Source organism: Bos indicus x Bos taurus, chromosome 21 (assembly GCF_003369695.1).
Source record: "Bos indicus x Bos taurus breed Angus x Brahman F1 hybrid chromosome 21, Bos_hybrid_MaternalHap_v2.0, whole genome shotgun sequence".
NCBI lineage: Eukaryota > Metazoa > Chordata > Mammalia > Artiodactyla > Bovidae > Bos > Bos indicus x Bos taurus.
Window position 1 is genome coordinate 56,004,688 of NC_040096.1, and position 27,720 is coordinate 56,032,407.

At 49.4% G+C, this 27,720-nt stretch overlaps 1 protein-coding gene across 4 annotated transcripts in view; it reads right to left on the reverse strand.

Annotated features, from left to right (window-relative positions):
• Window positions 1–27,720, reverse strand: part of CCDC88C (coiled-coil domain containing 88C) — a 147,375-nt gene that overhangs the window by 10,289 nt on the left and 109,366 nt on the right. For all 4 annotated transcript variants that reach the window (XM_027522094.1, XM_027522093.1, XM_027522095.1 and 1 more), the window contains 9 exons: window positions 27,419–27,607; window positions 25,656–25,817; window positions 24,261–24,538; window positions 21,128–21,271; window positions 18,805–18,991; window positions 12,833–12,978; window positions 10,245–10,334; window positions 8,546–8,784; window positions 3,143–3,331 (listed from right to left, as the gene is read on the reverse strand). In XM_027522094.1, the coding sequence (XP_027377895.1) occupies window positions 3,143–3,331; window positions 8,546–8,784; window positions 10,245–10,334; window positions 12,833–12,978; window positions 18,805–18,991; window positions 21,128–21,271; window positions 24,261–24,538; window positions 25,656–25,817; window positions 27,419–27,607 (1,624 nt within the window). The remainder of the gene's footprint in view (window positions 1–3,142; window positions 3,332–8,545; window positions 8,785–10,244; window positions 10,335–12,832; window positions 12,979–18,804; window positions 18,992–21,127; window positions 21,272–24,260; window positions 24,539–25,655; window positions 25,818–27,418; window positions 27,608–27,720) is intronic.

Sequence of the window (27,720 nt, forward strand, 5' to 3'; positions counted from 1 at the left end):
CCTACTGTATGGCACAGGGAACTCTACTTAATACTCTGTAATGGTCGATTTGGGAAAAGAATCTAAAAAAGTGAATATATGTATAACTGATTCATTCTGATGCACCGCAGAAACCGACAATCACAACACTGTTAATCAACGGTGCTCCAATAAATTTAAGTTAGATATGATCTAAAGGCTTCCTCTGCAGGTTCTGTCTCCCAGGAGATGACAGCAGGACAACTCCTTTTTTTAATTCACTGAAGGTAGCAGAATCCTACTTTTTGTGTTCTCCCTTAACGCCCAATGGGCTTCCCTGGTGGCTCAGTAGTAAGGACAAGCGCCTGCCAATGCAGGAGACACAGGTTCGATCCCTGAGTTGGGAAGATCCCCCGGAGAAGGAAATTGGCAACCCACACCAGTAAACTCGCCTGGGAAATCCCATGGACAGAGGAGCCTGGCAGGCTACAGTCCACGGGGTCACGAAAAGAGTCGGACATGACTTGGTGACTAAGCAACCTAATGCCCAACTCAAAGTAGTGGCTTAATTAAAACTTGCTGCCTTGATTACAATAGTAAAATATGGCTAGTGATATGTAGGCTCATTGCTGCTAAGTCGCTTCAGTCGTGTCCAGCTCTGTGTGACCCCATAGACGGCAGCCCACCAGGCTCCCCCGTCCCTGGGATTCTCCAGGCAACAACACTGGAGTGGGTTGCCATTTCCTTCTCCAATGCATGAAAGTGAAAAGTGAAAGTGAAGTCGCTCAGTCGTGTCCGACTCTTAGCGACCCCATGGACTGCAGCCTACCAGGCTCCTCCGTCCATGGGATTTTCCAGGCAAAAGTACTGGAGTGGGGTGCCAATGCCTTCTCCAAGGTAGGCTCATTAAACCTGGCTAATTATCAGAATTTTCTGAAGAACCTTTAAAAAAATATGGAATCTTATTTAGGAGAAGTATATTTGTACTCGTCTTTTGACCCAGCAATCCTAATTCTAGGAATCAACTCTGGGGACTGGTTGGTTGAATACCGTCATATCAACATTTTAATTATTGTGTACTTATACAAAGAATGAGAAAGATCTCCATGATATATGTCTAAGTGAAAAAAAAAACCCCAAGATGTAATATTTTTATTTATTTATTTTTTGCAAAAAGAAACACAAAGTATAAATAAGGAACTAAAAAAAAGGTTATCTATAGGGTGACTTTGGAATGTAATGGAGGGGAAAGGGAGAGACGTGAGGCTTAGAAATCTAAGCATGCCTTTTTATGTAATTTAGATTTAAATTATGTAAATATTTTATGTAGTAAAAAACAGAATTTAAAAAAGAAAAAACTCTACAATTGAAGACAGAAACAAATAAACCTTAGTGTATATGAACCCACTAACATAATCCATAAAAGAAAAATTCCAGTGAATTTTGAATATAAAACTCTGCGCATCCTTCATGAGATTGAATCTAAGCACTAGAAAAATTACAAAGGAAATAAACATCGCTTGGTGATTTTGTTAGTAGCAGTAGCAGTATTAAAATTTTTAACCATCACCGCATATTTTCAGGAAATATAAGTAAATGTTTTGAGAGAGAAGACGTCTGTGTAAGAAAAGGACACACATGTGAAATCGAAGGGAAAAAAAACCCCAAGGAATTGCTGAGGGCAGTCTGGGGGCACCGATGGTGACAGGCCCTTGTGCTTGCTCTGCAGGCCAGTGATGATTCCAGGATGATTCCAGGCTTGGGCTCCGACGGGATGCAGGCTGAGATAGCCTGTGGGTCAGCCCAGAGGGCTGGACCTTGAACCACAGAGACCCCCCAAAACCCTGAGGGGAGATGGTGTTCCCAGCTCTCCCCCAGGACCAGGCAGGGCCTCTGCACCCCAGAGCTCCAGAAACCAGCGGGGACTGATGGCTGTGGACAACAGACACCCTTGCCACGCGGGCTCAGGGCACGGTTCTCCCAGAGAGCTCACGGCACAGCTCCACTGACGCCCAACAGTAAGTGACTGCCGGCAATGGGGAGAGGCTGCCCACCTCTCCTGTGCCCACCCCATTCACCTGTTCCCCTGGGGGGCTTCCTACTTATAAGCAACCGGGACAAGGGCAGGGACCCTGTCTGCCTTTGCCTGTCAAACCAAAGTTGTGTAAGCCCCTGGTTTTAAGAGCAGAGTGGGTGCTATTACTGTGAAAAATAACAACCACGTATTGTTTTCCAACTTCTAACACCTCAGAGGCAATTACTTTCAGTCCTTTTAGCTGTGTCTTTGGATATCTCCTATTTTTAAATTAACAGCCGAAGGTCTTTTTTGGTTTTAAGCTTTACCTGTTCCTCTCTGGGTAATTTCCCAGTACTCTCCCTCCTCTTTTGGTAGCATCCTATTCTTGTTTCATGGGTGCAACAGCTTTGCTCATCTCTGACTGTTAATGACGGGCATCGTAAAGCTCCTGTCTCTGTGCTTATGTCTGTTTACTCCATGATGTTTCACTGTTGCCTCTCACACTGGTTTTGGTCTCTGCTACTAGAGGCTCTAGAGGTGTCGCTGGGCTTCACCTGGCAAGATCTGATGGAGACATTCAGCTGGGATCTTCTTAAGTTGATCAGACGACTGGGACAATATTTTAATTTCATGTCTAAAGGTGTGAACACGCATAGCTACTGGCAACCTGGGAGACCTTCAGTTTGTAAATCCTTCCCTACAACCCCCTTGTTTTTGACTTGGGAAACTTGCCTTCCACTCTATCAACTCACCTCCAGTTCAGAGACCCTCTTGTGTATCCTCCACAGAGAATGAACCTCCAGACTTCTACTAAGGTGGGCTGGAGAGGATGCCTCCTTTTAGCCCAGATGCTGGCTTATCTCCCTTCTAGACCTACTTGGTGCCACCAAGTTCTGCATGGTGGTTGTGGGAGTGGGTCCCGGGGCTTCCCCTCCAGTGGCTTGGGATCAGGCTTCTTATCTGTCCAGAGTTACCCACCCAGCTGGCAGGCAGGGCTGAAGTCTGAACCTGTGTCTGGATGATGCCAGAGCCTGCCCACAACTTAACCACCCTACTCACTACCTCTCAGCCTGGGACCCCTTCTCCCACCGAGAGCCTGGGGTCTTTAGGAAGGACCTGAACCCCAGATGCTCAGCCCTCTTGTTTCTGGAGAGGCCCGTGACTCACCTTTGGTGCGGCCTGGGTGCCGGGAGATGGAGCTGGCGCTGGAAGGGGTTGTAGTGATGGCTGAGGTCGAACAGGGCCGGGGGCCCAGCTCCAGGGGCCAGGGCTTCACGGCTGGGTCAGCAGAGGCATCCTTGTGGTCCAGGCTGCCTCGGTGCGGGGACCCTCGCTTTGGCTTTAGGTCCCCAGGGCCTGGGGCAGAAAAGGACATTGAGAGACGGGCTGGCAGAATCTTGGGCTCAGGCTGGGCGACCACACGGAGGCCTAGAAGCAAGGGCAGCAGGGCACACAGACCACACGGACGAAAAGCTGAGTTGCCCCCTAGCCACGCCACCCCCTTCCCTGCCGACCCAGGGCTGTGGTTTAAACAGGAGGGCCCTGGCTACAGGCCTGTATCAGAGACCCCAGCTCCACTGATGGGCCATACTGCAAGCCCTAGAATTTTGGCTGGGAGACAATAAAGGAAAAACTCAGAAGGACAAAGAAAATGTTGGTAGAAGTTCAACATATTAACTACAGGGCACGCCTGCCACCCAGCACTGTGTATCATGCAAATCCCTGATGTAAAAAGATCCTGGCAGAAGAAAATCCAAAAAAGAGGGGATATGTATATACGTACAGCTGATTCACTTTGCTGTACGGTAGAAACTAACACATTGTAAAGCAACTATTCTCCAGTAAAAATTGAATCTAAAATAAAAATAAAAAAGATTCTGGTAGATGTCTGCTCAGGATCACTGCAACCTAAGGCTGAGGCCCTGAGGTCCAGGACGTGCATCTTGCCAACTGGCTTCACTTATAAACTCAGAAAAAGTTGATTGTCACCTTAACAAGAATTTAAGAGATCTTTAATGTTTGCATGGTGAGACTGACTACCAGAAGGATTTTTATCTTGACTTATGCTTTTCCACAATCTCGAAGTTTTCTACCATGAAAATATACTCTTGTCAAAGTTAAGTAAAATCCTATTTAAAAGCATTTTTATAAAACCCAACCCTCCACCTATCTCGTAGTAAGAAAGGGGATGGGCTCTCCAAATACGAGACAGAAACGAACGCAGCTGGAGTTCCTGTGAGCATTAGGACCACACTGTCTCCCATGGCGTCTCACTCCAGGCACCCCAAGGCTGCAGACCCAGAGCCTCACCCACTGCCGGGCTCTCAGGCCCCTCCCCTCCCCTCCTTCATGGACCTGACCCTGCTGGCCCCTCAGCCACTCCAAGTCTGGATTCACGGTGAAGTTTTAATCGCCTACATCTTATCATGACTTGAAATCAAGGTAGAATTTGGATTCTGAAAGATAACCTTGATGAGAAGCAAGATTCAAGTCTGGTGGGATGCATGGGGCAGACATCCAACAGGTGAAGTTAAGAGCAGGAGCAGGTGGCGGGGAGGTGGAGATGACCAAACAGTTAGCACGAACAGCAGAGAAACAGCACCGTTCCAGCAGCATGCTCAGAGGACAGGGGGCCGGGACCACAGCAGCCCAGGGTTCCCAAGGCGGCGAGTGAGAGAGAAGGCGGTACCACATCAGCCAACTTTGAAATCAGCATTTCAATACGTGTGGACTTATTTTTTTAAACAGTTACCTTGTTTTTAATGGTACTGGCTCTCCATTTACAGTACAGGTAATAATCTATCCTTTGAGGATAAATTTAAGTGGAAATGGTGGGTCAGTCCAAGGGGAAATATGTCAGTAACCACACAGGTGATGGACAGAGGTGGCAAAAATCATGAAGATGGAACAAGAATGATTGAAGACAGAAAGAAATTGCAGTAGCTAAAGGCCTGTCTCGACCAGCCTTTCTCCCGCTCTGGGCGTGACTGGCCTGCTGATGCTCTTTCTGTCCACCGCTGCTTTAACTTCAGCACCAGAGATGTTCAGAGAATGACAGCACAGTCATAAAGCTTCATTCTGGGCTGGCCTCTGGCTGGGCATCATCGATGCAATTATTCAAAACGCTTGCATGGAGCACAGTAAATCCTTCAAAACATACAACACCTCTAAAAAGGACCCTATTTGGCAAAAGCCATCAATTCAGGGCTCTGACAAAGAAAGAGGAGAATAGGGCAGCAGTTTTAAATTTTAGCTGCTTCAAGATAAGCCTTAAGGGAAAAAAAAAAAACTCACTTGACAGAGGCCGTATATTTTAGGAAGCATAGCGACAACTGACCAGCTCTGCTTTATTCTTGAGCGTTGACAAAAGCCTGCGGGTGCAAGGGTGGGGGGCAGCACACGGCCACTGGACTTACTCAGCACGGACATCCTGGCCCCAGGACCTGGGCACGCATGTCCCGAGGCGCCCCTACAACTGTGCTGTGCTGGAGAATCGGTCCAGAGGGTGTGGCAACTCATCTTCTCTTTTGAAATCAGAATCCACGCTGGCTACTTTAAAGTCTGGCCTGGAATTGGGGTTAGGAGGAGGGGTCCGCTAGGGGTCATCTGGCCTTTAGGTACTGTTTTTTTTTTTTTTTCCGTTTGTTTGAATTTCAGAAATGAAGGAGGATACATGATGAAGACACATGGTAAAGGAAAAGGATTAGAAGTCTCCAATTTCTGAAAAGGGGAGAGGCTCATTAGGAGAGGATGGGATGTCAGAGGAAGACCAGAACCGCAGGCGTTTAGAGAGAGCCGGGTGGGCCGTTGGAGACTTGTCTTTGTCCTTGCTTTTGCTTCTCAAAAAGGGACTCTTTTTGCGCTGAGTTGCTAAATCGTTATCCCCAGGATAACCCAAGAGGGGAAGGAAAAAAGAAAAAAAAAAAAAAAAAAAACACGACAAATAAATGAAATGAATAATAACATGTAACTCTAAATTAGTTCAGTGTACTTTGGAAATCAGAATCCAGTCCAGGAAAGATGGAAACAAAAACCACGACAAGACTGGAATCAGGAGTCAGTGAATCATTTATGCTCTGCCTCAATTTAATTAATTTAGCGGCATCTCAGTGCCAACACTTTACTCAGCACGTGAAGAGAATTACATATTGCTCACGGAGCCAAGGGCTTAGATGATTTTCAATTTCAATGTGTTAAATTATTAAATAAGAATGTTCATTAATTTAGGACCCAGCTTCTCTTACTCATCCATTTTAATGACCGACTCCCTGACAATTTGGCTCATGTGTTACTCTCATTCCTGTTCAAAGACTTTGGAAACAACACTTTTCTGGCCTGCTGTAATAAAACAGTCAACCTGACTATTATTCACCAATAATTCTTATACATCTGAAATAACTTTTGGCAAAATGAGTTAAAAAAATAATGAAAATACCTCTTTTTCATACTCCAAAACACCAAGAATTACTATACCCTTTCTTCTATTACATGACTTTTAAATTATTTCTAATTTTTATAAGAAATAAAAATTATCAGAGCAGACAATTAGTCTAACTTTTTGAACAGGTCATACAGAAACATAACCAATACATCCAATTTCTGACTTAGAATTAAATTTGGAACCAGAACCTCCATTGTTTCTTCCTCCATAGCGCCACCTGGTGGTCAATATTCACACCATCGGTAAGGGACTGACGATGTGACGCTGGGGCCCTTAGCTCTGCTGGGGGCATGCCTAACATCTGTTAGGCAACATGTTTAATCAGCTTTCACTGCAGGTAGTGCACTTGGTGGCCTAGAGCTCAGATTCCCGGATTAACAGGCCTGTGTTCAAATCTAAGCTTTGTCACTTATTACAGCAGCATGTGTCTCACCTTGTTAAGCCTCGCTTTCTCAGCTCTGAAAAGGGGATGATTAATCATGCCTACCTCACAGGGCAGTTGGGACTAAATGAGGCAGATAAAGTAAATTAAAAAGGTGCTGGCTGCCCCCAAAAAGGCATCCAATGAATGGCTGCTGTTAATAATTATCGCTGACTTGCTCACTCATGGATTGGTACAAGCAATTTTTCCCCATGAACGTTTTCCTGACTCAATTGGGCTGATTATGGTTAATTGAGGATTTCCCTGGTGGCTCAGTGGTAAAGAATCTGCCTGCAATGCAGGAGATGTGGGTTCAATCCCTGGGTGGGGAAGATCTCCTGGAGGAGGAAATGGCAACCTGCTCCGGTATAGTTCATTAAGCCAACTTTAATACAAGTTGAGGTGATGAATGTCAAAACAATTAAAGAGCCAATATGAAAACTAGGGGCCAGAGAACCTGCCTAGATGAAAACAAACTTTGAGTTTCATCATCACTGACCCGAACAAGAGCCTTTTACATAATCTGACCTCCTGCGAAGAATGGGAGTGCAAATAGTCCCCAAACAATGTGTGAAAGCACTCGCTTTTGTGCATTTGAAAGTGACACGACAGTACCTGTGAACCCAGCCTCCTGAAAGGCCTGTGCACATCCCACTCAGCAGAGGTGGCTTGTCACTGGCTCTTAGTGGTGTAATGTCAGCCCCCACGTGGGGGTCTCAGGCACAGGCCTGATCTTCAGGAAGTCCTGGTGTCTTTCATAAAAATTTACATTACTCAGGCTGTAGGTTTGGTATAAATAATCCGAGCAATGATATTTGAAAGTAAATTTGGAAACTGAACAATGTTTGAAGTAACTGCTGTGTTTAATCAGTTCTAAGATGTACATCTCCCACCCCCAAATCTTAACATCACTGAAATCAGGGTGCAGCTTCCACAGTATCTTAGAGTCACCACTGGGGGGTCCAGACGAAACGGTGACAAAATTGTTGCTGCCACAACCAATATATTTTGTTTATATTTTCCTTTCATGTGTGTACACAAAAATCTATCTAATTAAGTCCTTTAGAAGAGCTTTTCAACCAGAGGATGGTAACAGTTCTAAGTGGTAAAGTTCTACATCATTGGATTGCCAGCGGTATGTAGAGTAATTGTGCAGTTTATAATTGACAGCCTCTTAGATTTGATGACATGAAGCACATTCAACTAGAAGTCCGTTTCAGAACCTCTGGCAAACTCAGAAGGACAGTCTTCATGGAAAGATTAAGCCAAACGCCCTGGCTGGTAGGACTGAAGGCCAGGTCAGGCTGAGAAGAAAACCTGCCTGCCTTTCCAAGTTATGAAAAAGACTGAAACCACACACGGACTTGCTGAGATCCCATACGTGCCTATTACCCATGAAATGTGCCTGGGATGTCCCTACAGAGACAGCTTACTCTAAATCTCTAACCTGTACAAGGAAATCCCCAAGCAATGCTACTGAGCTTTCTTCTGGTGCCTGGAGGGTGTCACTTTTGGCCTGAGTACCTCTCATTGTCTATAGGATTAGTGATGCTTCTTATTTGACATGGGTGTATATTTTCCTGGCTATTAACACACCCCTTTCAGGCTCTTACACACACATGTGCACATCTACATGCCACCTCCCTCTACCCTGTCCAGTGAGAGGGTCCCTTAGGCCCACCTCCGCCAGCCAGGTCAGCATACCTACCTTTTCCCAGGGGCCCATTATGGGAGTCACGTTCTTCTGGGCAGCTTGAGCCCAATGGGGTGGACTCGGGGTTCTCGGGCTGAGATCTGAGCGGCTGAGAAGCAGATGGCAAGGTCGGGTCTGGGGACTCCAGCTGCCGGGGAGGGCTGTCTGTGGTTGACTTCAAGCGTTCTCTGGAACCCTCTTTCTTTGGTTTGATGAGTTTGACTAAGGCTTTGGCTCCAATCCAGTGGTTTTTCCTAATGAGAAGTAGATTTTTAGGACACAGTCAACCCTCACTGCCTGCTCCAGCAGGTCACTGGGTGCAGTGTCCCAACATGGGCTGGTCTCTCCATCACCAGCCTAGGAAGGTGGCAGGTAACTGGGGTTTCGAATAATGGCACTGTATTTGGGGCTCAGGAGATAGAATGGAATTCTCAATCAGGTACAGTTCAGGGATGGTAGAACCACGTATGGGTGCAGAAATCCACACCACTCTCTTGCAAAAACAGAACTTCAAGTGCGCCCATTAACCCTTTTTCTTTTTTAAAATGTGGACCATTTAAAAAGTATTTGGCTTTGTTGCAATATTGCTTCTGTGGTTTATGTTCTGGATTTTTGGCCAGGAGGCATGTAGGATCTTAGCTTCCCAACCAGGGACTGAACCCACAGCCCCTGTATTGGAAGGCACTGGACCATAAGGGAAGTCGTCTAGTCGCTAAGTCATGTCCAACTCTTTGTGGCCCCATGGACTGCCCCTGCCAGGTTCCTCTGTCCATGGGATTTCCCAGGTAAGAATACTGGAGTGGGTTGCTGTTTCCTTCTCCAGGGGATCTTCTTGACCAGGGATTGAACCCCCATCTCCTGCATGGGCAGGCAGATTCTTTACCACTGAGCCATCTGGGAAGCCCTTGCCCATTAACTCTTGATTACCTCTGTGAAATAAAAGAAGTGCTCTGCTAATGTGATCTATTAGGTGACCATTTTTCTGCCAAAATGCCATTTTCAGCATCACATTCCTCCTCATTCCCTGCTAAGGTTCACAGCAAGTGTAATAATAAGCTGGCATTCCCTGACCACTCCCCGCACTGAGGAATCTGGACGTGGTGGCAGAGGGCAGTGAAGAGTGGGCCGTGTGGATGAAAAACAGGGACTATAATGAGTAAGTGATAAAAGCTGTAGCTAACAGGAAACAGAGAAGGCTTCTGCTGGATCGAAAAGAGAACCATGTCCGGATTCTCCTCCTCCGCTGAACTGCACTGAACTGTGCTTATACAACTCATTGCACTTCTGCATCTGGGCCTCAGTGTCTCCATCTGCCAAAGGGAATGCTGGGACTGAGGTTCTGAACCTCTGTGGTTCTGTGATTTTAACAGAGAGGCCATTAGGGATGCACAGCGATTCTGACTTCAAGGCTGGGCTGGGCCAGGACCATCTGTAGGGCCCAACTCCTGGAGCCCAGGCCCGGGGAAGCGCTGCTTGATGCACAGGGCCAGTAGCCTCGGGGGACGGAGCCAGCCCTACAGCCCAGCACAGGGCTGAGAGAAATTCTAAAATCTTTCCTCTGTGGGAGGGATGTGCACAGAGGCGGCCTGCCAGCATGGAAGACACCGGCCCTACAACTGGGGGCTGCTCCCGACGGCTACTGTTTTCGCCCTGAGCGTGAACAAGGAATATCTGTTGTTCCGTGTTTCAGCCCCTGAAACTTAAGTCAACTCACTTCTTTGGAGCAGGATCATAGAATTTGTACTGATCCATGATTTTTTCTTCCAGTTTTTCCTTGTGTCTCCGTAACGCATTTAATTTGTCTCTGTGGAGAGAGGGGACAGACCACCAAGTCAGGTTTAAGCCAGAAAAATGAAGTCACTCAGCTCGGCCTGGGACCTGGCCCAGCACACGTCACGTGGGCCACCCTGGTCACTGAGTCAGGAATATGTGAATGGAAACACGGGATACAGGCCCAGGAAGTCCTAATGCCTCGAGGCGGCCTGCGAGCACCCAGGACCCAGCTGAGTGACCTCAAGGAAGCAAACCCCTGACCGTCTGAAAACCCAGCTCAGAAGCAAGGACTTTCCGGCCTGGTCATTCAGGACGTGGGACACCCCAGGGTCACACTCAGCGCCAGTTCCTGGGCGTGCATATCAACCAGACCTCGGTAGTGGGGTGAGGTGTGCCCTCAGATGCTAGGTGGGCATCAGGGCGGAAAAAGTCATCTTAGCGAAAGCAGACCTCTGACTCGGACCCATTCCAACGTTGGGTTTCTGACTACACTTTTGTGCAACAAACTTGAAAGCTTCCAGGGGCCAGAAAGAAAAGATGAGGAGCACAGTGGGCCTGGAAAGACCAGGGAGGGCGGGGCGGCCTGAGGCATGGTGAGCCACCTGGGATTGCTGCCATGTAGGAACGAATGCAGACCTGGGTCGGGGGATGGGGTGGATCTTCTCATTTCCCAGAGAAGCCAGAAACTCAAGATCGTGAAGCTAAATCTCCCAGCTTGTACATGCTGGAAACCAGTTTCTATTTCCAAAAATGCAGAAAAGACCAGAAAGACACGTCCTGAACCCTGGGCTGCCAGAGAGCTCCTCTGCTTCCTGGGAGAGAGACACTGGTCTTCCTGATTCGCAGGGTGTGCTTTTATCTCAGGGAGCCCTGCGGGTGGACTCCGTACAGCACTGCCCACAGGGCCACCGACTCCTGTCCCCTCCAGCCTCTCACCACCTGGGTGGTCTCTTCACAGCGTGGACCCTCGGTTTTCTCACTGGAAAATGAGGCTTCTGGGCCAGAGGCAATGGCTCACGATTCTTTCTGTCAAGGCACTGCCAAGGTTCCACCCAAACCAGGGACTTTCCCAAGCATTCCCCACGAAGGAAGCTCCTCATGCAGAGAGGCAGCTTTGGGAACCACTGGGTCCCGACCCCTCGCTGCTTGAGTCAGCCCCCTTGACTCGAGGCCTGTGATTTGTTCCTCTGTCCTCATGGCCCTGCAGCGTGGCCTTAAGCCTGGAGGGCTTCCGTGGCTGGGTTCGCCTCCCACAGATGCACGAAAAGTCAGAGAGCAGGCCCAGGCCCCTCCCGGCCCCCGGAACAGCACTCTGCTCCACTCGAAACAGCCTCCGGGAAGCCTGCCAACCCATGGCCCTCTGCAGACGCTCTCTAATGCAGAACTGTCATCCACCCATCCCCCTGGGGTCCAGGCGCCTCCTCTTCTAGTTAGCACCTGCCCGGCGTCTGCAGCGATTATTATCCGCTGGATTACAGAGGGCCAACTTCAGGCAACGGTCGTTTCTACCCCCAAAATTATGGTGTGGTTTTTGATGCAAAGCATTTTCTGGTAGGTGGTGAGCCACCTCTGAACGTGGAGGTGAAACCGGGAGGATAACAAACAAGTCTCAGGACACTTGAGAGCTGGACGAGACCACGCCCCTCTACAACGTCTCTTTCCTTCCCCAAGCCAGCCAGGCGCTCCTGCCCACAGCAAGGACAGTCCAACCGCCACAGCAGAGTGGTGGAAACCCCCTGAATCCATGGACCCATCCTGTGTTACTTCACGTCTGTGCCACATCTCAGTACCAAGCCTCCTGAGCTCATCTCTGGCAGCTTCCTAGGTCTGGCTGGACCAGCATCCTATAACACTTCCTGGTGTATCCCGACTTGTGAGCCAGGCATCGGCGCCTCCTCTGCTGGGGCTCCTCCAGGTTCCCTGCACCCAGGCCCCTGCCATGCTCCACCTCCACATCCCCCCAGCTGCCCTGCTTGTCCCCGTCCTGCATCAGCAGCATTAACCCGATCTCTTCCTTCTCCATCTCCCTGAAGCTCCTCAACCTCTGGTATGGACACAGCTCTAGTCATATCCCATCGGTCCCACCAATTCCCATTCACCAGATCGCTGTGCATCTCGCAAGGCCCATGTAAAGCCGGGAGAAATAAACACCATGGCACACTGGTCACCCACCCTCCAGATGATCATCGAACACAGACATGAGTGAGAAAGAGTCCTGCAATGGCATCTGTGCTCAGCCTTCGAAGTGAATTCTTTCCCTGAGCTACTTCTCGGTGGCACGCTTGTATTTTTAGAAGTGCACTTAATTCCAAAAGCAGAGTAAAAAGCTTCTGGCGGTGGGCAGTGCCTTTAAAAATCTAACGAAAGCCAAATGCCACTACCTGCAGAAACCCAGAACCACTCCAGGGCAAGAGAGAGGAGGACAGGCTGGTAAGCTGGCCTGCCCTTGCCCTCAGGACACTGACGGGCCCCGGAGCTGCTCTGGCCTGGCACGGGGAAGCCAGGATCCCCATCACCCGGGCCCCTTACATGTACTGCTTCTGTTCCTCGTGGTACTGCTCCTTGTTCTCCAGGTTCTGTTCTAGAAGCATCTGGTTCTGCTGGCTCAACAGCTGGATTTGGCTCAAGAGGTGATGGTTTTCTTCTTCCAAGTTCCCCTTGAGTCGGGATAGCAGCTGAAATACAGATCAACAGTGTCTTAAAAATGGTGTGACCCCGTGAGTCTGCTGCTGGGAGGCCAGCTTCCGAAAGAAGGAAAACGCCACGTGCGCCAAGACGTCCATCTCAGGCCTCCCCGGGGGCTCAGTGGTAAAGAGTACGCCTGCCAATGCAGGAGACAAAGGTTTGAACCCCAGTCCGGGAGGATCCCACATGCCACGGAACAACTGAGCCCGTGGGCCGCACCTACTGAGCCTGTGCTACAGAGCCCGGGAGCTACAAGCACTGAGCCAGCACGCCCAAGGGCCCGTGCTCCGCAGCAAGAGAAACCACCACAATGAGAAGCCCGAGCACCGGAAGTGGAGAGCGGCCCCTGCTCGCTGCAACTAGAGAAAAGCCGGAGCACCAGAGAAGACCCAGCACAGCCAAAAGGAAAAAAAAAAACAGACACCCATCTCAGTATTATCCAACTCGTGATAATTAGAAAGGACCCAAAGGGCCACTGCCCAATCTGACAGCTGTGGGCAACAAGTGGCTGCTGAGCACTTAAAACGCAGCCAGAAAAACAGACAGAAACAACACAGCCAGTCCTCGCCAAGACGAGCAGGGCAAATATAGCAAGTCCTAAAGACTTAACTCGGAGAAGGCAATGGCACCCCACTCCAGTACTCTTGCCTGGAAAATCCTATGGACAGAGGGGCCTGGTAGGCTTCAGTCCATGGGGTCGCTAACAGTCAGATACGACTGAGGGACTTCACTTCCACTTTTCACTTTCATGCATTGGAGAAGGAAATGGCAACCCACTCCAGTATTCTTGCCTGGAGAATCCCAGGGACAGGGGAGCCTGGTGGGCTGCCGTCTATGGGGTCGCACAGAGTTGGACACGACTGAAGTGACTTAGCAGCAAAGACTTAACTAAAAAACGGATGTGAAGTATCTGTGTAAACAAAATATATTATTTAGGATTAATACCACCTGCTTCCCTTCACTTTTTAAATGTGGCTAACTTGACAATTTTATTTATTTATTTATTTTTTAAATGAAAGCAAAATAAAGACATTTTCAGAAAAACAAAAGAAGAGAATATTCACCAATAGCAGAGTGCACCCAAAGAAATACGACAAGAAGCTCTCTGACTGAGGTACAAATGGAAGTCTAGATCTTCAGGAAGGAAGGAAGAGTAAAAGGGAAAGGGTAAATTTTTTTTTTTTTTTAATTTTTCAGCACTTTATTTATTTTTTTTATTTGATAAATTTAACGCCTTTTATTGCCATACCTCATTTTACTGTGCTTTGCTTTAGTGAACTTTATAGATACATGTTTTTTTTTTTTTTCCCTTGTTAATTTTCTGTTTAGTTGGTCTATCCATAAGTGTGAGTGGGGTATTAAAGTCTCCCACTATTATTGTGTTATTGTTAATTTCTCCTTTCATACTTGTTAGGATTTGTCTTACATACTGCGGTGCTCCCATGTTGGGTGGATATATATTTATAATTGTTATATCTTCTTCTTGGATTGATCCTTTGATCATTATGTAGTGACCTTCTTTGTCTCTTTTCACAGCCTTTGTTTTAAAGTCTAATTTATCTGATACGAGTATTGTGACTCCTGCTTTCTTTTGGTCCCAATTTGCATGGAAAATCTTTTTCCAGCCCTTCACTTTCAGTCTGTATGTGTCCCCTGTTTTGAGGTGGGTCTCTTGTAGACAACATATATAGGGGTCTTGTTTTTGTATCCACTCAGCCAGTCTTTGTCTTTTGGTTGGGGCATTCAACCCATTTACATTTAAGGTAATTACTAATAAGTATGATCCCGTTGCCATTTACTTTATTGTTTTGGGTTCGAGTTTATACACCATTTTTGTGTTTTCTGTCTAGAGAATATCCTTTAGTATTTGTTGGAGAGCTGGTTTGGTGGTGCAGAATTCTCTCAGCTTTTGCTTGTCTGAAAAGCTTTTGATTTCTCCTTCATACTTGAATGAGATCCTTGCTGGGTACAATAATCTGGGCTGTAGGTTATTTTCTTTCATCATTTTAAGTATGTCTTGCCATTCCCTCCTGGCTTGAAGAGTTTCTATTGAAAGATCAGCTGTTATCCTTATGGGAATTCCCTTGTGTGTTATTTGTTGTTTTTCCCTTGCTGCTTTTAATATTTGTTCTTTGTGTTTGATCTTTGTTAATTTGATTAATATGTGTCTTGGGGTGTTTCTCCTTGGGTTTATCCTGTTTGGGACTCTCTGGGTTTCTTGGACTTGGGTGATTATTTCCTTCCCCATTTTAGCGAAGTTTTCAACTATTATCTCCTCAAGTATTTTCTCATGGTCTTTCTTTTTGTCTTCTTCTTCTGGAACTCCTATGATTCGAATGTTGTAGCGTTTAATATTGTCCTGGAGGTCTCTGAGATTGTCCTCATTTCTTTTAATTCGTTTTTCTTTTATCCTCTCTGATTCATTTATTTCTACCATTCTATCTTCTAATTCACTAATCCTATCTTCTGCCTCTGTTATTCTACTATTTGTTGCCTCCAGAGTGTTTTTAATTTCATTTATTGCATTATTCATTATATATTGACTCTCTTTTATTTCTTCTAGGTCCTTGTTAAACCTTTCTTGCATCTTCTCAATCCTTGTCTCCAGGCTATTTATCTGTGATTCCATTTTAATTTCAAGATTTTGGATCAATTTCACTATCATTATTTGGAATTCTTTATCAGGTAGATTCCCTATCTCTTCCTCTTTTGTTTGGTTTGGTGGGCATTTATCCTGTTCCTTTATCTGCTGGGTATTCCTCTGTCTCTTCATCTTGTTTAAATTGCTGAGTTTGGGAGTCTTTTCTGTATTCTGGCAGTTTGTGGAGTTCTCTTTATTGTGGCGTTTCCTCGCTGTGTGTAGGTATATAGAGGTGGCTTGTCAAGGTTTCCTGGTTAGGGAAGCTTGTGTCGGTGTTCTGGTGGGTGGAGCTGTATTTCTTCTCTTTGTTCAGTCGCGCTATGGGGAGGGAGGGAGGGATGCTGCAAACAAATGACACTGGCGTGTGCTCGCAGTGCCTCAGCCACACTGGGTCTGCCCCCGCTCACGGCGCGTGTAGCCTCCCTGCCCACACTGCTCAGGCTCTAGGTTGTTCCGCCGGGAACAATCTGAGGCTGGCCCTGGGTTGCATGCACCTCCCAGGTCCAAGCCGCTCAGGTTCAGGCACTCAGGTAGTCCTCAGAGGCGCAGACTCAGTTGGGGCTGCGTTTTGTGCTCTTCCCAGGTCCGAGCAGCTCAGGTGATGAGGTGTTTGGCGAGCGCCAATGCTGCGACTTATCGCCTCCCCGCCACTTGGTTATCTGGGTGTAAAACCGGCGCACCTTCTCAGGCAGATGTTGACCGTCCAGACCCCCAATAAGTTTTAGTTAGCAAAGAAGCCAGTTTTATACATAATGTCTCTCTGGGGCTGCGATTGCCCCCTTCTGGCTCTGGCTGCCTGTCACCGGAGGGGTAAGGTTTGCAGCCGGCTACCTCTGTTTAGTCCTTTGTTCCGTGCGCGGGCTGGCAGTGTCTTAGGTTAGGGCTGGCTTTTCGCATGGTAGATATCCCACAGTCCCAAATTATTTCGCTCAGATAGTGCTCAGGGTATTCAGGCCAGATTCTTACTCTCAGCGATGCAGCCCGCGCCGCGCCTCCCTGCCCAGCCCCCGCTTGCTAATGGCGGATGCAGGCGTCTGCGCTGCTTCTCCGCTGGAGGAGTTACCGTAGGGCTCGCAATCTGCAAGTTTTAATTGTTTATTTATTTTTTCTCCCTGTTATGTTGTCCTCTGTGCTTCCAAAGCTCGGCACGGATTCGGCAGTGAGAAGGTTTCCTGGTGTTTGGAAACCTCTCTCTTTTTAAGACTCCCTTCCCGGGACGGAACTCCATCCCTCCCTCTTTTGTCTTTTTATTGTCTTTAATATTTTTTCCCTACCTCCTTTCGAGGAGTTGGGTTGCTTTTCTGGGTGCCTGATGTCCTCTGCTGGCATTCAGAAGTTGTTTTGTGGAATTTACTCGACGTTTAAATGCTCTTTTGATGAATTTGTGGGGGAGAAAGTATTTTCCCCGTCCTACTCCTCCGCCATCTTGGCGCCTTCCCCTAACTTGACAATTTTAAATTATCTCTGGTGGCCACATCATTATTTCTATGGGACAACTCTGTTCTAGCTGAGGGTCAGCACACTTCTCTTGTAAAGAGCCAGGCAGCAAATATTTCAGGATTTCCAGGCCAGATGGTGGTCTTTGTTGCAACCACTCAACTCTGCTGTTGCAACAGGTTAGAGCCAGAGACAAGACGTACATGCATAGGTGTGCCTACACTCCAATAAAACTTGACTTACAGATGCTGACATTTAAGTGTCACAGCATTTGCACTTGCCACAAAAAAAAGAAAGATGGTAACAATAACCCGGTGTACGAGACAGCAAAAGAGACACTGATGTATAGAACAGTCTTATGGACTCTGTGGGAGACGGAGAGGGTGGGAAGATTTGGGAGAATGACATTGAAACATGTAAAATATCATGTAAGAAACGAGTTGCCAGTCCAGGTTCGATGCACGATACTGGATGCTTGGGGCTAGTGCACAGGGATGACCCAGAGGGATGGTATGGGGAGGGAGGAGGGAGGAGGGTTCAGGATGGGGAACACATGTATACCTGTGGCGGATTCATTGTGATATTTGGCAAAACTAATACAATTATGTAAAGTTTAAAAATAAAATAAAATTAAAAATAAAAAAAATAAAACTTTTTTTTTTTTCACTTTCTCAACCATTATAAAATGCAAAAGTCATTCTGAGTTCACAGCCATATAGAAACAGATTTAGGGGCTGGACTTGAGTTTTGGGCTGAGGACAGCCAGCTCTTGCTCCAGAGTATGTGTATGATGGTTGGTGTACAGCAAGACGACTAGCTTTTTGGCTTCAGACGGCCTGGGTGGCAGCAAGCTCTGGCCTGAAGTCCGCACGGAGACCCTGAAGCACAGCCCGTGGTGGCGGGGCTCCCTGGGACAATATCTGCCAGTGTTGTGGCCCCCATCTCCTCCACAGGCCCCAGTCCCAGCCCAGAGTGTCTTTGGGTGTCTTGGCACCCTGGCCTCTGCTTCCTCAGCTGCGATGCCCCGTGGGGCTACCGTGAGCTCAAAGGAGAAGACCCTCCGGAGTGTTTCTCAACAAAGGGCAAGAGGAGCTGTGTCTGGAGTCCTGGCCGTCTTGGGCCATGCCGGGGCTGGGGCGGGACCCGGCCACTCCTCCCTGCCCTGTCTACTCTGTCTTACTGTCCCGGGCTCTGCTAACAACTCCATCTGAGAGAGGTCTGCTGCTGAACACAGTACTTTCCAACCGAGTACACCAGAAGGCAGGGCTCTGCTCCTTTGGAAACCGGGGGAATGCGTGTGTAAGCTCCAACCTGACCACCCCGGGATCAGGAGCCAGGCAGACAAACCCCAGCACAGAAAAAAAATAACAACAACAAAACCTGTGACATTTCCCTAGAAGAGTGCAGCTACTACATGAAAAGAAATGGAAGAACAGCATGGACACAAGAGGGCAGGGATAACACAGCACACGGCTGTATCGCTGCACCTGCTCCGACCCCTTGCAAAAGGCAAAGATCAGATGCAATGGTGCTTCTGCGTGCATCCTGACCAGTCGAGGTGTCTGTTCCCCACCCAGACAGCTCTGGCCTCCTCTCGGTCTCTGGACCACCTTTACACGCGTCCTCAGAGCATACGCGCCAAGGAGGACCCATCTCGACCCCGCTGAGCCGGAAGGCTGTCACGCCAGGGCACTCGTTCTGGCGTCCCAGGACCCCGCCGCCCAGCCCCAGGCCTCACCTCGCAGTGGTTGTCCAGCTTGGTCAGCGAGATGTCCATGCTCTGGTGCTGCTCCTTCAGCGTGTCAAACCGGGCCTGCCAGCGGTTCAGCTCCAGCTGCGAGCTGTTCAGCGAGGTCTTCAGCTCCTTGGTGTGGGTGTGCAGTTCCTCGTACTCCCCCTTCAGCTGGTGGTGCAGGAAATTGACCCTGGGGGTGGGGGGCGCAGAGAGCCACAGGGCTCAGGGCCGAAGAGCACTCCCAGGCTTTGTCCCAGCTGTGCAATCTTAGACCAAAGCACAACCTCTCTGGGCCTCAAAACGAGGGAGTAGAACAAAACCAGGGGTTTTTAAGCTGGGTTCTTTGGGGTCCTGTGAAGGTACCCCTGGTGCCCCCGCCCTGTCTGGGGCAGACAGCACAGGCAGGCTCAGGCACCCACTCCGACAGAGCATCACTGTTGATCTCTTCTGGAGTTAAGGCTCTGGCATGTGTGCCTCCTTGGTAAAAAGGGTTCTGCTGTTCAAAGATTTTTTTAAACACTGAACCACAAGATGCTCTAAAACTCTTTGTCTCTGCTCAGCTCCTCTTCCCAGTTCCAAGCTCCTTTTCTAATTTCAACTCTCGAGATAAATAAAGTATGAGATGCTGGGGTATTATGTAAATCTGCTAAAATTATCATCATCATCTTAACTATTATCTAACTGGGCTTTCTCAGGGGAGGATGTATAACAGAAAGCTCAAAGTACCAGGGGCTCATGGACTTGATTTTGACACAGATGGGTCATTTGGCTCACTGATTAAATGAATTAGGGGGTCGACATTTAAAATTGTGAAAGTTTCACATCAACATTCAAATGTGCAACTTCTTTTAAGACAACAAGCACAAACAAAGGAATAATCTGGCAGCCCCAGGCCTGCCTCCCAGCTGACCACCTTGAGACCAAGTGGCTTCTCCGTTTCACTGTCTGGTCTACGGCTGGCACTCATCACCCACGTGCCTGACCTGCCTGGCACCTGAGCCTGCAGTCCTCTGTACCCATGAACACAAGGACGTGGGGAGGAAGCGGCATCATGTGGCCCTGCCAGAGACAAGACCCGATTCAAACCCTGTCTCTGCCACTGACTACAAGCATCGGCCCCGGACGAGGCATTTAATCTGTCTGTTCCCTCATCTATTTTTTAAAAAATGGATAATAATTCTATGATGGTTAAGAACCTGCCTGCTATGCAGGAGACCTGGGTTCAATCCCCGGGTCTGGAAGGTCCCCTGGAGGAGGGCACGGCAACCCACTCCAGTATTCCTGCCTGGAGAATCCCATGGACAGAGGAGCCTGGTGGGCTACAATCCATAGAGTCGCAAAGAGTTGAACACGACTGAGCGACTAACGTACACGATGATTCTGTAGATTCCTGTCACTCTCAGTGGGAACAGTCGAAGGTCCCCGAGACACTAAACCAGCTCTTAAGGAGAAACGTGGGGTGTGTTTCCGTGAATCTGGTCATATGTTTGTGTCAGCTGGTCAAGACACACCTCGTTTAGTGTGGCTTCCGCCTGTGATGTGCTCACAGCCACCAGCAGTGTACTCATGCCTGAAGGAAGCTTATCTACCACACCTGTATTCTCTGCAGTGTACATCACAGCCCTGCACTTGGGAACGTGAGACGGCATCCCACCTGGGGGCCATTCACATTATTGCCTGGGGGAGTTTTGCAGAAATTAATGCCTGTGGCTGGCGATCTGTTATGTAAGTGAATACTGAAACGTCTCTGGTCAATAATGTTCAGGTAATGAAAGGCGCTGTTAAAATACCTCCCATTAATAAGTTGTTGAATGGCAAAACTGTCACCAAAAAGTACAAAACCACGTAAACCATGATTCTAAACAGGCCACGCAAAGGACACTTGTTTGCAGCATGGGCTGCTGGGACCGAATACCCTGGGCATCCTTAGCTGGAAATGTGTGCGTCAGGCACCTCGAATGTCCCACCACCCTGGGCATGTCCTCAAAAGTGTCATGAGCGCTGGTTTGGGGCTTACAGATGAACGTGAGCAAGGAGGTGAGTTCATAAACAGGGAAACCGTGAGATGATGAATGTGCCTGTGGCTGACATAATCGTCATCTCGGGGTGGGAGGTGAGGACCGCCAGCTTACTGGACGCGCTGTCCCAGGTACTACACTGGTCCTTCCATCCCAGTCCATTCTCGGTGACCTCATTACCAACCAGCTGTTAGCATGATGGGCTGTAAAACACACGATGACCAGGAACACCCTTGACCTCAGGGAGTGCTGAGTGGGTGAGATGCCGCTGCCTATGGGCAGGTGGGCCCCGGGGCCCCAGCGTTTACCTGTCTAGCTCCTCCTGCAGCCTCCGGTTCTCGCTCGCGGCCATGGCGCTCGTCCTCTGCTCCTGCTGCAGAGCCTCCCTCTCGGCCCTCAAAACCTTTTCCAGCTCGTCCAGCTCCGCCTTGTGCTTCAGCATGTCACTGTGCCTGCAGGAGGGGACACCTTGCTGGCAGCCCGTTCCCCAGCCATCTGTCCCCACAGGTAACATACACCCCGGAAGACCTTGGAGCCTCCTCTGCGGGGAGCGAGGCTTAGACGGTAGGCAATCGCGAGGGTGGCGGCTGAGAAGCGTCCGAGCCAGCAGCCAGGGAGGCGGTGCCCAGGTTTGGGGGTCTCTTCCAGCCCTGGACCCAGGAGGTCCCTTCCTCCCACCCAACACGCCTCCACAGTCCCCTCGATCCCCTGTCACGGCAGCCTTCCCTCCCTTGGGTCATCTGGAACTCCAGAACTATCTCCTCTGAACCCTACGCCCTTCTCTTAGGGATTATAAATAAGCTACCAGGTGGTTCACTAAGAAAGTGGTAGTTGCTCAGTCGTGTCCGACTCTGTGACCCCATGGACTGTAGCCCGCCAAGTTCTTCTGTCCGTGGGATTCTCCACGCAAGGTTACAGGAATGGGTGGCCATTCCCTTCTCCAGGGGATCTTCCCGACCCTGGGATTGAACCCCAGTCTCCCGTATTGCAGACGGATTCTTACTGTCTGAGCTACCTATTCAGCTAGGTTCACTAAACACAAATAGATTTAAAAGAAATCACAAAATAAACAGCTGAAGTCCAGTACAGGTAACAGCTAATAGAGCAGCGAATCCCTGGGGATGGGGGTGGGGTGGGGGAGCCCTTCCCACTCTTGTCGAGCCTCGCCCTGAGGTCAGGGGAGCAGAGGCTCCCTGATGCGGTGCTGAGCATACGGCTCTGCCTGGTTTTCCGGGGTGATCTTTCTCAGGCAGGTTAATGATTCTGGGAAAAGTCATCCCAAGTCTGACAAATCAGGGCCATGGGCTGACCATTAGGGTCCCCGGCTCCCACTTCCCTGTTGTAGCGTCTTGGGACAGCGCACTGATCCAGCATCTCTCTGACCGTCAGTCACCACCCCACTGCAGGACAGGGCCCGGGTGAGTCTGGCTCATCACCAAGTCCCCAGTGGAAGGAGGCACCGTGTTCAATAAATACGTGTTAAGAGAATAAACGAGCAAGCGTCCGATTTCAGTGTCAAAGGAAATGAATGTAGAGCCTTTGTCCCTGTGAGCCAGGTACCCAGACTCCTGAACCTGGAGCCCTGCCGCAGACAGACCCATGGGGCCTCCAGCCTGTCCACAAGCGCTGGGTAACACAGTGGCTCTGTGCTGCATTGAGCCAAGGGCTACAGGAGAAGCAACGATGAACTCCAGTCCAAATTCCACCTGCAAAAGCCTTCCCCTGCTGAATACACATGAAGAATATCATAAGATATTATAACACATAACAGGAGAGGTGAGTGCTGGGCATTGTGCTAGCTTCAGAGTTGAGTGAACACTTCTCACGCCACATTGTTAGTAAATAGGGTGCCTCCCCTACCAGTCTAGACTCAGCGCCAAGCACACCGCAGGTGTGTGCAAAGGATCACATGTGTACGGAAGGGTGCAGAGGAGGCCGAAGACGCTCAGTTTGGCTGGAAGGAGCAATCTTACGGGAGCAGACGTCTCAGCAGGACGTCAACTGTCTCAAGGATGGCAATCTGGGTGGATCAAGTGAGTGGAGGACTCCAGACAGAGGCAAAAAGGAAGCACCAGGTGAGTGGATGAATGAACGCCATCACCCCCGGTCCACAGCACCATCAAGCACCCTCACGCAGCTTTGCTGGCTCTATATCCTCCCCCTGGTCTGTGATGAAACACCCCGCACTGCAGCTTCACTGAGCATCGTAAGGCCAAGTGGAGGGAGGCACTGCCAGCAGGGCCATCTCACAAGCGGATGACGAGGACAACTGCTTCCGCTCACCCACCACCCACCCTCGCGAAGTGTTAGAGAGACTCTCCCTCCTGCATTAGAGCCATGTGCGTATCACACCTGTCCCCAGGTGTGATGGGTTCTGCCACCCCTGCCCAGGAGCCTGGGACAATCACTGATCTGCCGGGGCAGGTGCTCAGGCGATGCTGGTTGACTGAATGAATGTACACAAAACCCAGAACCCACGAGCTGTCAACAGTGCAAAGTGAAGACTTGTGCATTTCAATGTATGTAAATTCTATCTTAAAGTATAGGGCTAGAGAGTGGAAAGTAAAGATGAAACAAAGATGGCAAAAAGAGCTCACTGCCGAAGCCAGTCATGGGTCTACAGAGGCTTCACTCTACCATTCTGTTTAATTTCTATATACCTAAAATTAAAAGTTGTTTTAAACTATGATGCTGGAGGAGACTCTTTAGAGTCTCTTTGACAGCAAGGAGATCAAACCAGTCAATCCTAAAGGATATCAACCCTGAATATTCATTGGAAGGAATCATGCTGAAGCTCTAATACTTTGGCCACCTGATGTGAAGAGCTGACTCATTGGAAAAGACTGTTGCCGGGAAAGATTGAGGGAAGGAAGAGAAGGGGGCAACAGAGGATGAGATGGTTGGATGACATCATCGACTTCATGAACATGAGTTTGAGCAAGCTCCGGGAGACGGTGAAGGACAGGGTAGCCTGGCGTGCTGCAGTCCATGGGGTCAAAAAGAGTAGGACATGACTGAGAGACCCAACAACAAAAGGTTAAAAAAAAATGCAGCTCAGACCTTGAAAGGCAAGAACAGAACAGAAGGCAGGGTGAAGGGCATCAGTGTACATGAGCTGCTATGGTGAACTTCCTCCTTATTCTTAGTTTGGAGAGAAGAGAGAGGGAAGAAGAGACTCCTCACGGGAGCAGGGACCCCACACCAACAAGCAGTTTCCCTCAGCTGGGACTGGCCGAGACACCCCTTCTTCCCTGGGGATCCTCTGGCCACCCGTTCTCCAGCTGGTCTCACTCCGAACCACTGAGGGAGACTCTGATTTACTTCCCTTTGGGGAAGCTCCAGTGCCCCAGATGGTGTGAAGCCGCAGGCAAAGAGGAGACTCGCGGGGCACGGAGGGACACAAACCCGGGGGACCCGGCCTGCCGGCCCGCCAGCGCGCACCTCTCGCCGAGCTCCTTGTGCTCCAGCTCCAGGTTGCGGTGCAGGGTCTTCAGGCAGCTGTGCTGGTGGATGAGGGCCTCGTACTCGGCGGACTGCCGCTCGTGAAGCGCCCCCAGGTGCTCGTGGTCCTGCAGCAGCGCCTGGTAGGCGGCCGTCAGCTGCTCCTGCTGCTTCTGCAGGCTCTCGTTCTCGCTCTCCTTGGCCGTCTGCTGGCTCTGCAGCAGTGCGTACTGGGCGCTGAGCGAGGCGCTCTGGGAGGTCAGAGTGGAGTTCTCCACCTGCCGAGAGGGAGACGGGGATGGAGGCTGACACGAGGGAGCGGGGACCCCCCCGGGCCAGGCAAAGACCCAGCTGGGACCAAAGACAGTTCTACTCGGACTTGAGGAATGGCTGGGGGAGGCCAGACGGTGTAACAGGCTGTCACATGGTGCTTAGTCCTGAAGTCTCTCCACAGATGTGACTTTCGGTGGCAAATGAGGCCCTATCTATGAATAAGCTCCTTGGATACCATCTTTGAATACTCTTAAAAGCCTAGTTTTAAAAGAGCATCACTGAGGACACAGAATACCTGAACAACCTCCCTTAACTTAATTGACAGCTTCAGAACCCCCACCCAACATCCAAAATTATGAGCAACTGCAGGGAAGGGAACACTTCATAACTCATTCTGAGGTCAGAATTAACTACCTTAACATCAAGATGAGACAAAGACATGACAACTACAATCAAAACCCCAACAAAACAAAACTACAAACCCTATTTCCTTATTTTACTAGAGTAATTTCCAACATCTTTGCCAGTCTCTTGTTTATCACCCCTGACCCATAAGTTACATACTTTCAGACCCCTTTCTCAGAAACTGCAATGAATAATTCTTAATTTTTTTCACAATCTATTAACTGTAAATAAATATCCACATCTTAAAATGCACGGTCCAGAACACTCGTTTAGCTAGATGCTCTCAACAGACATGTGATACTCCATTTCACTCGTGGAGATGAAAAATTCACATTTGCTTCAGAAAGATTCTACCAGGTCCTACAGTGAAGAAATGTGCTTGGCTTGGTTGAACTCAACTTATTTGATTCCAGAGTCTCTTTTCCCAAAAAATTCCTAAGAGCATCTCAAGAAATAGATTTTGGGAAACAGACAAGACTGCAAATAAAAGCAGGGAAATGAACTTTTTTTTAGCCTGGGCAGCCAGGTGTTTAATCACTGAAAACTATTTTCAAAGATCCTGAGACTAGGAATCATGGTGTACGATGCATCTGCTAAAAAAAAGCCCCAAACTCTCCCTCTGCTTCGTCTTGCTGATTGGGAGTTGTGAGCATGCTGGGCCGGCCTCTAGGAGACAAGAAGCATCCTCCCCGCGAGGCTGGCCCGCCCGGCCCTCACCTGCAGCTTGGCCGTCTGTGTCTGCAGTGTGGTGTTATGCTCCTGCAGGAAGGTGCTCTGCTTCTGCAGCGTCAGGATCTGGCTGCTGAAGGCCGTGTTCTGGGTCTCCAAGTGCTGCAGCTGTTCCTTGAGCAGCTGCTTCTCAGCCTGCAGGGCCGCATTCTGGGGGAGGGAAAGGCATGGGACTGATCAGATGCCAGTTCCGTATCTGCTTCCCTTGTGGCTCAGCTGGTAAAGAATCCACCTGCAATGAGGGACACCTGGGTTTGATCCCTGGGTTGGGAAGATCCCCTGGAGAAGGGAAAGGCTACCCAGTCCAGTATTGTGGCCTGGAGAATTCCATGGACTGTATATAGTCCATGGGGTCGCAAAAAGTCAGACACGCCTGAGCGACTTTCACTTCACTTCTTCCATACCTGCTAAGTGGCAGCGGGGACCTGAGTTGCTGGGAATGAGAACCCTCAAGAGTTGATGCTTTGGGGGCTAAAGCCAGACTCCATTAAGTAAGAGAAGTAACACTTTCCCTCTTAGAAAGACAATAGCATCAGAAAAATAATTTTTTTTGTCCATGTTTTCATGATAGAAATGATGGGGATACACATGATGGGGGTCTTGCAAGGAACCTGAGCATGTGAGTGTGAGACAAGGGTGAGCTGGAGTTACAGCTGCTTTCTTTAAAGTTATCTGTCTTTAATGCTTCTCTCTGTTTTCTGTCGCTCACCCTGAGAATGCATGTCTGTGAGCTTGCCCAGGACAGGAGTCAGGGCCTGTGCCCACAGCCTCATCCCACTCAGGGGTGACAGCAGGTAGGTTAAGGCGGTTCATCCTCTGCGAGGCAAATGAAGGCCAAGCAAAATAGGCCACCGACTGGACTAGGATGTGTGGGTGGTGGTTGTGGCCTGTCCCTTACCAGTATAGGGCTTAGGGTCAAGTTTCGTACACTCTATCTCACCTTTTTCATCTGTCAAATGAAAACCATCACTATCTACTTCATAAGGCCATTGGGGGGACATCAAAGGACAAGTGTTTAGACATGCATGGACAAGCTTGTTCTGTAAAGGGCCAGACAGCAAATATCTGGGGGTCTGCTGGTCGTGTGGTCTCTGTCGCAACACTGACCCGCCGCGGGAAGGCAGCTCCACACAACGTGGAAGCAGAGGGTGTGTCTGTGGGCCAATAATGTCTTATTCATGAAAACAGGTGGAGGACTGTGGTGGACGGTCGACCCCCCACAGAGCAGTGAATCACAGAGCCCCGTGGAAACGGTGCGGGTGTAGACGCTCCAGGCCCAGTGATGTGCTGGGAGGCAGAGAGTGCGTCTTCGGGGAAGACGTGCACACACCCTTTCAGTTAGAAACTCCGAAGAGGGACCTCCCTGGTGGTCCAGTGGTTAAGAATCGGCCTTCCCCCGTAGGGGACACAGGTTCGATCTGTGGTCGGCGAACGAAGATCCCACGTGCTGCAGGGCAACTAAGCCACGTACCACAGCTACTGAGCCCATGTGCAACGACTAACATCTGACATAGCCAGAAATAAATGAACAATTTAAGATAAATAAATAAAATGTTCACTTAAAAAAAAAAGAAAAAAGGCTGAAGGGATCTCAAGTGGAAAGGAGCTCACAGGACCTGCCAGGAAATACAAGAAGTGGCTGGTGAGACCTGTGTCAATCTCAACAGCTCCTGCTGCCCAGGGTCCTTCCTGGTGATGTGAATTCCCACTCCACCTACACGACGGTTCATGGACGGCCTCTCCCCACTCACGTTGCGCTCCAGTTCGATGGCCCGGTCCTTCACACGCAGCAGCTCCATCGTGGCCTCCTTGTGGCTGGGCGCCCAGGGATCCTTCCCCTGGTGACCCTCGACCGACGTCCCCATAGGGTGTTTGAATGAGTTTTGTGCCTGCGTCCCCCCTTCCTGGCTCTGCTTGAGGATCTCACACTCCTTCTTCAGCTGTGGGAACAGGAGTGCAGACTTGGGGCAGGAAGGGGCCCAGCTGGGGGCCCCCTGCACCAAACCATCTCCTCGCCCAGCACTGGCGCGGACCCGCCAGGCACCTGCCTTTG